The sequence below is a fragment of the Cherax quadricarinatus genome, chromosome 29, assembly GCF_038502225.1.
Source record: "Cherax quadricarinatus isolate ZL_2023a chromosome 29, ASM3850222v1, whole genome shotgun sequence".
In the NCBI taxonomy this organism is placed as follows: Eukaryota; Metazoa; Arthropoda; class Malacostraca; order Decapoda; family Parastacidae; genus Cherax; species Cherax quadricarinatus.
The window spans coordinates 26,045,321-26,059,657 of NC_091320.1; the positions used below are offsets into that span (position 1 = coordinate 26,045,321).

The window sequence follows — 14,337 nt, forward strand, 5'->3', positions numbered from 1 at the left end:
ATTTTTTTAATTTACAGCACCGTACAGCCAAACCGCACAACCCCACTCCGAACCTGGACCCCGCCAACCCAACCCATCCTCTCCCAAACACCCTGGCATTTACTCTACAACCCCATCTATAAATATATTAAATAAACTATGGTGACATTACACATCCCTGTCTAAGACCTACTTTTACCGTGGAAGTAGTCTCTACACACCCCAACCTGAGCCTCACTATCCTCACAAAAATCCTTACAGCATTTAATAACTTACCACCTATTCCATATACTCTGCAAACATCTGCCACATTGCTCCTCTATCCACTCTATCATGCCTTTCTAAACTACAAATGCAATAAAAACTTCCTATCTTTATCTAAATACTGTCTACATATGCTCCAACAAACACCGACCACACAATCCCTACGATTGAAACCTCCCCGCCCGTCCAATCCCGCTACTCCCGTTCACCTCAAATCTCAAATCACAACCCTACCGCACACTTTCCCGGCATACCTGTAAGGGAGCCTTATATTTTTATAGTTTTTGTTCTTTTTAGGAGTAAGGGGATGAGAGAGGTGCCATAATTCTTAGGTATTTTTCTTTATTTATTAAATGTGTGTATTAACGCATTTAATATTATATCTTTCCTCGCTTCAAATACTTCCAGCCCACGATCCCACTAATGAAGTTGTTTTACTTCTTTTCTATTTTTATTGAAGGTTTTGCTGCATTTCTACATTTATTTTGTTATTTTAAAGATAGAGGGCTTCCTGACAGCACAAAATCACACCCTGCCTCCTCAACACTAAAGTTCCCAAACATCTCCAATCCACCACCACCCAATCCACCAACCCAAATTCGTCTAATTGATAACGGATATTTTTTTAGGTTTTCTTTTAATTTTGTTAATTTACTTCTAAAATTTTTTTTTTTGCTTATTAAATTTGATAGTGCCTCCACTCTCCATCATCTGCTCTCCTTTTGCACTCCCTCACCACTCTCTTTACCTTTCTTTACTCTCCATATACTCTGCTCTTCTTATAACACTTTGCTTGTAAAACCTCTCATAAGCTACTTTTCTCTTTTATCACACCCTTTACTTCTTATCATTCCACCAATCACTCTCTTCCTCCTGCCCCACCCCATAACCACAAACTTCCGCCCCACATTCTAATACTACATTTTTAAAACTATTCCAACCCTCTTCCAACCCCACTACTCATCTTTGCACTAGCCCACCTTTCTGCCATTAGTCGCTTATATCTCAATCTTAATCCTCCTCCTTGTTTATACACTTCACCTCCTCTACTTGTTGTTGCTAATTTTCTTTTTCCATCTACCTCTCTTACCGAACTGGGCTACAACTAAATAATGATCCTATATCAGTTGCCCTCTATAAACATGTGTACATCCTGGAGCCTACCCATCAACCTTTTTATCCACCAATACATAACGAATCACTTCAACATGGTATGGCATCATCTTATTATTTATCCTCTTTTTCATAAAATATGTATTACTTATTACTAAATTTCTTTCTACACATAGCTCAACTAAAGGCCCCCATTTACATTACCCTGCACCCCAAATTTCACTCACTACTCCCTCCAATATTTTTACCGACTTTAGCATTAAAACCTAACCAACATTACTCCTACACTTGATTCAAACTCCTAATGCATTCACTCAACATTTCCCAAAAATCTCTCTCTCTCTCCTCTTACACTTCTCTTCTCCAGCATACACGCTATTATAACCCACTTTTCACATCCAATCTTTATTTTACTCCACATAATCTTGAATTAATACATTTATAGTCCCTCTTTCCTGCCATAGCTTATCCTCTTCAACATTGCTACTCCTTTTTTAGCTCTGAACTCTATTTGAAACCCCTGACCTAATCCCATTTATTCTCTCCACTGAAACTCTCCCACCCCTTCAGCTTTGTTTCACTTCCTAAAGCCAGGATATCCAGCTTCTTCTCATTCATACACATCCACAATTACTTCCTTTCTTATCATCTGCACAACATCCACGCATATCTCAGACTTCCACTTTGACAATTTTCTTCTTCTTATTCTTTTTAGTAATCTTTACAGGAAAAGGGGTTACTAGCCCATTGTTCCCGGCATTTTAGTTGACTTTTACAACACGCATGGCTTACGGAGGAAAGATTCTTATTCCACTTCCCCATGGATATAAAAGGAAAATTAATAAGACCAAGAACTATTAAGATAAAATCAAAGAAAACTCAGATGAGTGTGTATAAATAAATGTGTACATGTATGTGTAGTGTGACCTAAGTGTAAGTAGAAGTAGCAAGACATGCCTGTAATCTTGCATATTTATGAGACAGACAAAAGACATCAGCAATCCTACCATCATGTAAAACAATCACAGGCTTCGTTTTACACTCACTTGGCAGGACGGTAGTACCTCCCTGGGTGGTTGCTGTCTACCAACCTACTACTACTAAAATATATATATATATATATATATATATATCTAGGTAGTAGGTTGGTAGACAGCAACCGCCCAGGGAGGTACTACCGTCCTGCCAAGTGAGTGTAAAACGAAAGCCTGTGATTGTTTTACATGATGGTAGGATTGCTGGTGTCCTTTATTCTGTCTCATGAACATGCAAGATTTCAGGTACATCTTGCTACTTCTACTTACACTTAGGTCACACTACACATACATGTACAAGCGTATATATACATACCCCTCTGGGTTTTCTTTTATTTTCTTTCTAGTTCTTGTTCTTGTTTATTTCCTCTTATCTCCATGGGGAAGTGGAACAGAATTCTTCCTCCGTACGCCATGCGTGTTGTAAGAGGCAACTAAAATGCCGGGAGCAAGGGGCTAGTAACCCCTTCTCCTGTATATATTACTAAATGTAAAAGGAGAAACTTTTGTTTTTCCTTTTGGGCCACCCCGCCTCGGTGGGATACGGCTGATGTGTTGAAAGAAAGAAAGAAATATATATATATGCATGGCCATACCAGTATAATATATATATACAATAATCCAGAAACAACTTGAAAATATTTGTAAAACTAAATTAACAGTATTTGTACAAATAAAAGTTCAATGAACAATCTGTAGAGCTTTGCAAAAGCAACTATTTATGCAATAAACAAGTCTGCAATGAACAATGTAACCACATTTGTAACTAATAAATGACAAAAGATTTAAATTTGAAACATCTATACCTAATGTATAAAAAAATAATATCTAAAGACTCTCTGGCATTAAACTTTACAAATAACCTAACTTACCCTCACTGTAGGCTAATGCTTCTTACAGCTGTTTTCATCTCTGAAATTATTAATGTACATATATTTTTTCACTCACTTGATGAATAAATAGCAATTAAGCAGACTATATTAGGTCTGAGATGGGACTGCCATGCTGTAGCATCACTTGACCAGAAGAATCAATATATGAACTGTAGTATCATAATGACCTATTATGACATATCACAGAGTCAGCATGAGGCAGTGTACTGTTGGCTGACTTGGGCAAGTGAAATCTAGGGTTGTCTTTTAAAACACAAACTATAAAAAACTAATTATCATGTAAATTTACTATTATAAAATAACAGATCTTATGATAATTGGAGCAAAAATAATAATCTACAAAACGGTAAGTTACATTTTCAACTTACTCATAACATTTAACTATATATTTCCTAACTTCCTAGAATTTAGTCTACAACTTTATTTTTAAAAGATTTTTTCAATCCACTAAAGATAGAAAATCAAACTGTAAAAAATTACTGCGTATTCTGAGAACTTATAGGCATATCCACTGTCTGTAGAGCAGAAGCCAATTCTAGCGTTATATTTGATAATTAAAAAAAAAAAAAAGATTAAAGCACTGCTCTTGTCTACAATAAAACATTTTAAAGACGAGCTATTTTCACGCTGAACATTCACACAGTTTATATAAAGGACGGTTTTTAGCAAACATGATATCACTGCTATTGTTGTACCCTATGGCTATAAAAGAACTGGATAAAAAAATTTAAACATTTTATAAATAATGAATAATTCCATTTTATACCCTGAAAACACTTATTAGCCATATCCACTAATGACAGAACATCAAAATTCTGTTATTACCAGATTTAAGTAACCATCATTTTGTAAGAAAGCAGAAGAGTTAAAACAGCCTATACTTGTGAGGACACAAAGGTGAATGATGAGGGAGCCAGCAGTTACTTTACAAGGTGCTACTTATCTAGGCTTATGCTGACTCAGCCGCTCTTACCATAGTATCTTCAAATAGAAAATAAAAATTCATCTGTTTACGTCCTATCACTTCTATGTATAAAATCTAAAATCTTTTATCATTACAAGGCACACATGAGGACTATACATACATATATATATATATATATATATATATATATATATATATATATATATATATATCTATATATATATCTATATATCTATTATATAATACATAATTTATATATATATATATATATATATATATATATATAAATAACTGTCCTTAATGAATTTATGAAATATGACCACAATAGCATTACTCACAACTCAAAGAGCCAACTACAAACAGCCAATGTTCTTTCCTTTTTCTTTACTGTGATGTTATTGTTTGTGTGGTTTGCATTTATAAGTTATCACAAGATGGAGGAATGCACTCAACCAATACAAAATCCAAATTATCAATAACAGCACCAGTCACAATGCCTGTATAATCAAGCAAAACAAATTGGTTCAGCATTACAAAGGATTAGCACATAAATAGAAATATATGAATATTTTTTCAATGATGGAGGCTGACACACACCAACTTGAATAAAAAATAATGAAAAGAAAATATGTATTATGGCGTGTGTGTGTGTATGTCTGATAAATACCTTATACCAAGTCAAAAGTTGATTCATGATGAAAACAAATATTTTCTCATTAAGAAAAAATATGGTATTAGCAGTCACTAACACAAAAAAAAAAATGTATGGAAAATTTAACATTCAAACACTGTTTCAACCAGCACCAAATGCATACCATTAGTTCAACACTGTTTGTGACATTGTGAATTATCATTTACAATATTTTCATCATTGTTGCTGTTTGGTTGTCAGTTCTTCTGTATCACTATTCATACTTTCCAGAGAAGTAAGCACCACTTAAAATGGGCAATTTTTTCATGTGCCCTTCTCTCTTCATACTGAATCAAGTGTGCAAAATGCCATGACATTTTTGGTAACTGTAAACAAACGAATGTCATGCCATGTTTCCGTAGAACAGGAAATGCGCTACAAGATCCGTCCTCACTTCAGCAGTCAATGCAATAGAGGTAATAAGTCACATTTTGTTATGTAAAAGTTTTTCATCACTAATAAGTAGTAAGATGCTAGACAACACCTGTTTCATCCATAAGTGGTAAAGATGCTGCATCCATACTATCATTTTTCTTGTGGCCTCTTTCATAGCTCATTTCTAAACTGCTTCCTGAGAAAATATAAAATATATGTATGTATATAATGCATATATATATATAGATAAGGCATGCATTTATATGTATATAGTACAAGTGCACTAAAGCACTCTCATTTAAGTTACTCACCATTGCTAAAGTATTTGTGATAATACGAGGTGCTATTAGAAAGTTCTTTGACTGCCATGGAAAAAAATATATGAATTACCCAATCATCTAGATGAAGTTGTATCCCTTGAAGTATTCTCCTTGAGAGGCTATACACTGATCCCAGCACCTCTGCCACTTCTCAAACATTTCTGAAACTCTTCTTTTCTAATGGCATTTAATTGTGACCTGTGAGTCTGCCTGAATCTCCTCCACATTAAATAACAAAAGGCACAATACCGTGACTGGAACAATACACAAATAACCCGCACATAAAAGAGAGAAGCTTACGACGACGTAATGGTCCGACTTGGACCATTGACAAAGTCACACTGTCGTCGTAAGCTTCTCTCTTTTATGTGCGGGTTATTTGTGTATATACTCCTCCACATTGTTAAAATGCTGTCCCCTGATTACCATGTTTATTTTTGGCAAGAGAAAGAAGTCACAGGAGGGGGGGGACCCAGATCTGAGAAATAGGGAGAGTGGGGAATGACCACCATGTTTTGGGCCAGAAAATGAAGGTCTCTCTAGTGTCTAGTCAACAAGTGGGGGTACAAATTTCTCAGCTACTCACCCCATGTTCAAATTCTAAGCTAAAATGCTTTGGTACAACCCATAAGCAATTCCTCACTTTTTCGATGCTGGCATCTGTTTTTGATGTTAATAGACAGCCAGGACATTCATCATCCTCAAATGACTTTCGTACTGCTTTGAATCAAGATCACTCAAAATACTGTGTCTGACCCATTGCCAATTCTTTGCTGAAGAATTCTGCAAGTTTCACTAGTCGTTTTGCTGAACTTGAAACAGAATTTCATACATACACAATGTTTCTTTCTTGCAAAAGTTCTATTCTTTTGCACAAAAAAGTTGCAACTGTGTGACAAAAATTGCCCATCAAACCTCAGTGGAAAGACCAACCTCACTACAATTTGCCACACTACCTCACAATGGAATGTACCGTGCAGTGTGATCTTCACCACTATATTTCACCCAGGAAGTATGTGAAAATTTGACTATGGAAACTTTCTGATAGCACCTCATACCATAACTCTTAGCTGAAAGAAAGGATTATCGGTAAATTTTACAAACTGGTTTAGATGTCATGCAGGGCAAGAATGTGCGGAAAATTGAATATTTACCCGAGCCTTAATGAACAAATGTATAAAATGGACAACATAATTTCTCTGGCATACAATACAGAAACTCTATTGACTGATGCCTACAAAGTCATCATAGTCATTGAATCAGCTCTGATAGGAAATGAGGTCAAAGCTATTACTTAGCATTAGTGAGGTTTTTTCTGATTTTGTGCAGTGTATAAAGATTTAATTCAGTTATTGACTGATTCATTATACAGTGGAACCTTGGTTTTCTTATTCCCCAGTTTTCATAGGATTTGGTTTACGACGACTTTTTTTTGTCAAAATTTTGCCCGTTTTCGTACATCCGCTCGGTTTTCGTAGAGGTTGAAAATGGTCCGTACCAAACGTGTCTGCGTGACTCGGCCACTAAAGCACCCACACAAAGCATCCCATGCGTTTGTGACTCAGTCTGCCTTTGTTTCTCATTGAGTGAGCATCACCCCGCGTGTTCATCCAAAACGTTTCATAATAATCCATTTTTCTGTGCTTGTTTACTGAGTGCAACTGCTAAATAAGCCACCATGGGGCCAAAGAAAGTTCCGAGTGCCAGCCCTCTGATAAAGAAGGCGAGAAACACGATAGAATATAGTGTCTTTGGGGAAGTCCATGGGGTTAGATGCAAGTGGCCAGGATGTGGAAGAGTTAGTGGACGACCACAGGGAAGAGCTAACCAGTGAAGATCTGCAAGACCTTCAACTGGAACAGCAACAGACTGCAGCTGAGGAAATTGCTTCAGAGGAGGAAGAAGGGAGAAAGGAGAATGTGCCTTCTTCAGTGATTAAGGACATGTGTGCAAAGTGGAGCGAGTTGCAAAGTTTTGTGGAGAAATATCACCCTAACAAATCTGTTGCAAGCTGTGTCTATAACATGTTCAATGACAATGCCTTGTCCCATTTTAGTCAAATCTTAAAGAAACGCCAGAAACAGACCTTTCTGGACAGATTTTTTGTGCGACAGGGGTACAGTGACTCTCAAGCTGGTCCTAGTGCCAGTAAAAGACAAAGAAGGGAAGTAACCCTGGATAAGGCCTTGATACCTGAAGTCCTTATGGAAGGGGATTTCCCTTCCAAATAATAACCTCTCCTCCTCCCTCTCCCCTCCTCGCCGTTTTCCATGTCTCAACAAGAGTCTTCAATAAAGGTAAAAGTGATGTTAAATGTTCATTTATCCATTTCATTAGTCTTTCTTTCTTTCTTTCAGCACACCGGCCGTATCCCACCGAGGCAGGGCGGCTCAAAAGGAAAAACGAAAGTTTCTCCTTTTACATTTAGTAATATATACAGGAGAAGGGGTTACTAGCCCCTTGCTTCCGGCATTCTAGTCGCCTCTTACGACACGCATGGGTTACGGAGAAAGAATTCTGTTCCACTTCCCCATGGAGATAAGAGGAAATAAACAAGAACAAGAACTAGAAAGAAAATAGAAGAAAACCCAGAGGGGTATGTATGTATATATATGCTTGTACATGTATGTGTAGTGTGACCTAAGTGTAAGCAGAAGTAGCAAGACGTACCTGAAATCTTGCATGTGTATGGGAAAAAAATAAAGACACCAACAATCCTACCATCGTGTAAAACAATTACAGGCTTCCATTTTACACTCACTTGACAGGATGGTAGTACCTCCCTGGGCGGTTGCTGTCTACCAACCTACTACCTAGGACTTCATTAGTCATTTATATTTATTTCTCCTTATTTTCTGTTTGTAAAACTATAGTTCTTTCTTTCATTCAACACACCGGCCGTATCCCACCGAGGCAGGGTGGCCCAAAAGGAAAAATGAAAGTTTCTCCTTTTACATTCAGTAATGTATACAGGAGAAGGGGTTACTAGCCCCTTGCTCCCGGCATTTTAGTCACCTCTTACAACACGCATGGCTTACGAGGAAGAATTCTGTTCCACTTCCCCATGGAGATAAGGGGAAATAAACAAGAACAAGAACTAGAAAGAAAATAGAAGAAAACCCAGAGGGGCATGTACATAGTATATGCTTGTACATGTATGTGTAGTGTGACCTAAGTGTAAGTAGAAGTAGCAAGACGTACCTGAAATCTTGCATGTTTATGAGACAGAAAAAAAGACACCAGCAATCCTACCATCATGTAAAACAAATACAGGCTTGCGTTTTACACTCACTTGGCAGGACGGTAGTACCTCCCCGGGTGGTTGCTGTCTACCAGCCTACTACCTAGGATTTCATTAGTGATTTATATTTATTTCTCTTTGTTTTCTGTTTGTAAAACTATAGTTATTCTCTATAAAATGTATTTTTTGTTAATATTTTTGAGTGTCTAGAACAGATTAATTGAATTTACATTTTTCCTTACGGGAAATATTGCTTCAGTTTTCGTATGATTTGATTTTTGTCAGACTTTTCAGAACGGATTAATCACAAAAACCATGGTTCCACTGTAAAGGGAATTTTCATCATTCATAGGAAATTACTAAACTCATAGAAGCCACAGTGCTTGGGGAACAGACGTAATCATGTTTGATCCAAGGTGAGGGTAGCTCCACTTCCCTGAAACTAACTTTTTACAAGCATCATAGCATCCTCCTAATAAATGATCTAGGGTGGACCAAAATTGACTCTCTAAAAACATTCCTGAATTGTGTATCAAGGACAGCATAATATCTAATTACAAGAAAACAGCAAAGGTTCAAATAAGGAAAGCAACAGATGATAAATCTAGAAAAGAATAAACTAATCAGAATGACACTGAGAGGCTGAAGGAAAGGCAAATCACAGAATGCTGGTGATGCAAGTAAATATAGAAATACACATTTAATGAAAGGGTTTTATTCATTCTCCATTGATTCAGGTTATCATTCTACTACCTGAAAGAAACATAGGACAATTGTAAGTATCCATTATGAAATTATCTATGCATTTATTTTTCATGCACCCACCTGATGGTTTTCGATGTTTAACAGATGCTCCTTCTGGAATAAATGCAGCTACCATGAGTGCACAGATGACCAATAATGCACCAAATACAAAAGGAGGACCTGGTACAAAATTTGGACTGCTGGTAATATGTGGAGTTGTACCATTTCCTAAAGCTGACCCATTTGGCTGAAAACAAAATTAAAATAAATTAAGAACAGTAAGGAGATTTTACTTATAAATATATGAATACTGCAAAATGCAATTCTCATGAATACTGCACAATGTAATTAAAAAATTACAAGGGAAAAATAATATAACAAGTAAAGCTTATGTTGGAAATATGATAAATGGTGAAAAAAAAAGGAAAGGGATGCAGGAATGAAGTTCTAGAATGTGAAAATTAAGAAAGAGTAGTCTTAAAAAGTAATGAATATGATATGAAGTAAGAGTTGTCACAATTACTGTTTACAAATGACAGTACCACTGAGAGATTTGAAAGAAAAGTTGCAAAGAAAGGTTGAGGTCATGGAGCAGGAGCTGCTCTTGGTGTTGATGATGATAGTGGTGAGGAAGGAAAAGAGAAAGCAGCAGCAGCAACAGAATGAAGAATGAAAGAGGGAGAAGCTGGAGCAGAGGATGACTGAGGAAGAGGGCAAACAGGAATGGCAACCTTTGTATAAAGGGAAAGAGAGAGGAAGGATCTGTGGGAGATGGAGCTGCAATACATGTTGGAGAGAATGACAATGAGGAAGATGAGAAAAGATGGCAAGAATAGAGATCAGTTAGGAAGGAAGGAAATTGGAGAAAGTGTTGTACTGTATATGCAAGTACTTAGGAATGAATGTACATTATATCAATACAAAATGATTATAGCTCTCAGAGATTATAGCTTTCATAGAATTTTTTTTTTATGTTGATAAATTTCATTCTTTAGGTTTGTGCATCTGCTATTTATTATTATTATTATAATCATGCTGATGACAATGTACTTTTGGGAGATTCTGAAGAGAAGTTGCAGAGGTTGGTGGATGAATTTGGTAGGGTATGTAAAAGAAGAAAATTAAAAGTGAATATAGGAAAGAGTAAGGTTATGAGAATAACAAAAAGATTAGGTGATGAAAGATTGGATATCAGATTGGAGGGAGAGAGTATGGAGGAGGTGAATGTATTCAGATATTTAGGAGTGGACGTGTCAGCAGATGGGTTTATGAAGGATGAGGTGAATCACAGAATTTATGAGGGGAAAAGGGTGAGTGGTGCACTTAGGACTCTGTGGAGACAAAGAACTTTGTCCATGGAAGCAAAGAGGAGAATGTATGAGAGTATAGTTGTACCAACACTCTTGTATGGGTGTGAAGCATGGGTGATGAATGTTGCAACAAGAAGGCTGGAGGCAGTGGAGATGTCATGTCTGAGGGCAATGTGTGGTGTGAATATAATGTACTTTGGAAATTAGGAGAAGGTGTAGGATTACCAAAACTATTATCCAGAGGGCTGAGGAGGGGTTGTTGAGGTGGTTCAGACATGTAGAGAGAATGGAACAAAACAGAATAACTTCAAGAGTGTATATATAAATCTGTAGTGGAGGGAAGGTGGGTTAGGGGTCAGCCTAGGAAGGGTTGGAGGGAGGGGGTAAAGGAGGTTTTGTATGCGAGGGGCTTGGACTTCCAGCAAGCATGCGTGAGCGTAAGTGATGGGAGTGAATGGAGACAAATGGTTTTTAATACTTGACATACTGTTGGAGTGTGAGCAAAGTAACATTTATGAAGGGATTCAGGGAAACCGGCAGGCCGGACTTGAGTCCTGGAGATGGGAAGTACAGTGTCTACACTCTGAAGGAGGGGTGTTAATGTTGCAGTTTTATAACTGCAGTGTAAAGCACCCCTCTGGTAAGACAGTGATGGAGTGAACGATGACAAAAGTTTTTCTTTTTCGGGCGACCCTGCCATGGTGGGAATTGGCCGATGTGTTAATAAAAAAAAAAAAAAAATGGGACAACACTAAACCCATAGGGGTCATACAACACCTGGGAAATAGAAGGTTATAAGGTTTAATCGAAGGAAGGAAAGGATAGCTTTAATTCCTTGGATAAAGTGCCCCTCACTGACATTAAGGCACTACCCCTAGAAGGGAATCTGTTACACAATAAACCTGTACAGCTGTAATTTCTAAGAATCTTTATACACTTTCCTCTATAGTTCCTTATAAACAGTGTTATGCTTACTCTGTGGATGCCATCATCTGTTAACTCTGGGTTAAGATCTACGTGGAAGAGGTAAAAGATGAAGCCGAACACTGCAGGACCAAGACCAGAACACAGGCCTCTCATGCCGGTTATAATACCCTGCACCACACCTGGAATATAAACACACACTAAACTCATTGAGAATTGCAAAATAATTTGCAATATCAAGTCATTTCTAATAAAACCCAACAATCCCTGTAATGTGAATTGGCTTTTTTACTCTCTCATTAAGGTAATTAATTGATTTAAATAAATTCTAAGTTAATATTCATATTCTGTGACATGCCTTACCTCTTTCACATAAATTATAGTCATTTCCATATTTATTTTTTGGCAATTAAACAATATTAGGCAGTAGACCTGTTGACCCAATCATCCAGGAAAGTGCAACTGTCAAAGTGAAAAAAAGACACTGCATTTCTTTTTCCCATAAATGGATTTTTTCTTTGCTACACAATTTAATGTTAGCTGGTGGTCTGTTATACTTACTCAACTTCTATACTGCCCAATGACTAAATATTAATTTCCCTACTTTTATTATACATTATACTTTTGCCTTTCTATATTTCCAAACTTCAGTTTTCTATTTATTCAAACTCTAGATGATGCTGAAGGCATCTTTAGTTGTAGCACATACTACTTCATCTTTCCATTCCATTTATGATATATTCTTTATTACTGTTGTTTCTTTCTTTTAATTTTAAAATTTCATGATTCCTTTCTTAAATTTTGCACACATTAATTAGTTTATGAAATCAGTAAGAGAATTCTGTATAAGAATAGGTCATTACAACTTGTATTCTTACTGCTTGAGTTAAAAGAAATCTTCCCTTAAGCAGTTTACCAAATAAGAAAAGTTTAACAGTTACAATATTACTCCCATTGCCAGTACCTTCATGTTTATCAAGCAATGTGTTAAGAATTGATAATTTTTCTCTAAGATAATTAGAAAGATCATTACAATTAAAACATGTCTCTTATGACACCAGTACCACCAAAACTATAGCTTCAGGATCAACTATTATCCAAACTCTGTCTAATGCATTCCCAGTGTAAAATAATGTATGAAAATAAAAATAGGCACTGAAACATCTATTTCAATTACTGCTGACTTAACAAGTGCCTGCACTCTGAAGGAGGGGTGTTAATGTTGCAGTTTAAAAACTGTAGTGTAAAGCACCCTTCTGGCAAGACAGTGATGGAGTGAATGATGGTGAAAGTTTTTCTTTTTCGGGCCACCCTGCCTTGGTGGGAATCAGCCAGTGTGATAATAATTAACAAAAAAATATAGGTAATGAAAGACTGGATATTAGACTGGAAGGAGGGAGTAAGGAGGAAGTGAATGTGTTCAGATGTTTGGGAGTGACCATTTTTTTTTATCTGAAATTGCCAAAATCTGTTAATGAGAAAAGTTACTGTATTAAACGAGTTTTAAGCAAGTTAAATTTCTTCATTTACAAACCTTGTTTATCTGCATCAGTGTGAGTGCTAACATAGGCACTAATGGCAGGGTAGGTAATGGAAGATACAGATGCTAGAAGGCCTGCTGCCCACATCATCCATATCTTGGAACCAAACCCATACCACATAAGCTGCAGCATCTCAAATACTAGTCCCACCTGTAGGAAATTACAATACATAAATTTTTACAATAACATTCCAGATGAGCACAAATTTTCATCCTAACAACACAAATCATATACTGGTCAACAACCAAAATGCTTCCAAAACCAGAGTAGCAATTTCCAACTAATTTTAGGTCACTGATAATGAATATCATGGTTAAAATTGTTTGTTAGCTCTATTTTTCAATATACACCTACATGTCACAACAGGTTCCAACAGGCTTGCGGCAGTGTTCCTTACCACACTCGCAGTCTCACTGCCCTTCATTATTGTTCCAGTAGTCGTAGAAGGTGGTTGTGCTGTGCAGGTTTATATTTTGAGGTGAAAGGTAGGTAATTTTCTTAGCCAAACAGGGCAGGTACACCAAGTGTTACTGCTATTTAAATGGGACAGCCGTGCAAGAGGTTCCCACTACATCATGAGAGACTGGCCACCTCTTCAATCATTGGAGTCTGGGATGAAAAATGTTCAACATCCACCTCTCATTGAACCAAACAAAATTTTGCTACCACCACTAAACATAAAACTGGGGCTCATGAGAAACTTTGTAAAAGCTACGGACAAATCCGGTCAGGGATTCAAGTATTTAACATCAAAATTCCCCTCATTGAGCGACGCTAAGATAAGAGAGGGAGTCGTCAATGGTCCTCAGGTTCGAGAGCTTCTTAAAGATGGTGACCTTGAATCAGACCTTCATGGGGAGGAGAAAGCTAATTGGGAAGCACTCAGGTTAGTGGCAAGAGGATTTCTCGGAAACAGAAGGGAAGGCAACTATAAAGAATTGGTGAAAAACCTCATCAAGGCTTACAAGAACATGGGATGTAAC

General features: G+C 36.9%; 1 protein-coding gene across 2 annotated transcripts in view; it reads right to left on the bottom strand.

The window, feature by feature from the left end:
- Nucleotides 1-4,472: 4,472 nt before the first annotated feature.
- Nucleotides 4,473-14,337, bottom strand: part of LOC128690544 (hippocampus abundant transcript 1 protein) — a 593,459-nt gene continuing 583,594 nt past the window's right edge. For both annotated transcript variants that reach the window (XM_070089664.1, XM_070089663.1), the window contains 4 exons: nucleotides 13,348-13,504; nucleotides 11,865-11,995; nucleotides 9,661-9,826; nucleotides 4,473-5,470 (listed from right to left, as the gene is read on the bottom strand). In XM_070089664.1, coding sequence (XP_069945765.1) covers nucleotides 5,373-5,470; nucleotides 9,661-9,826; nucleotides 11,865-11,995; nucleotides 13,348-13,504 — 552 coding nt within the window. In that variant the 3' untranslated portion in view covers nucleotides 4,473-5,372. The remainder of the gene's footprint in view (nucleotides 5,471-9,660; nucleotides 9,827-11,864; nucleotides 11,996-13,347; nucleotides 13,505-14,337) is intronic.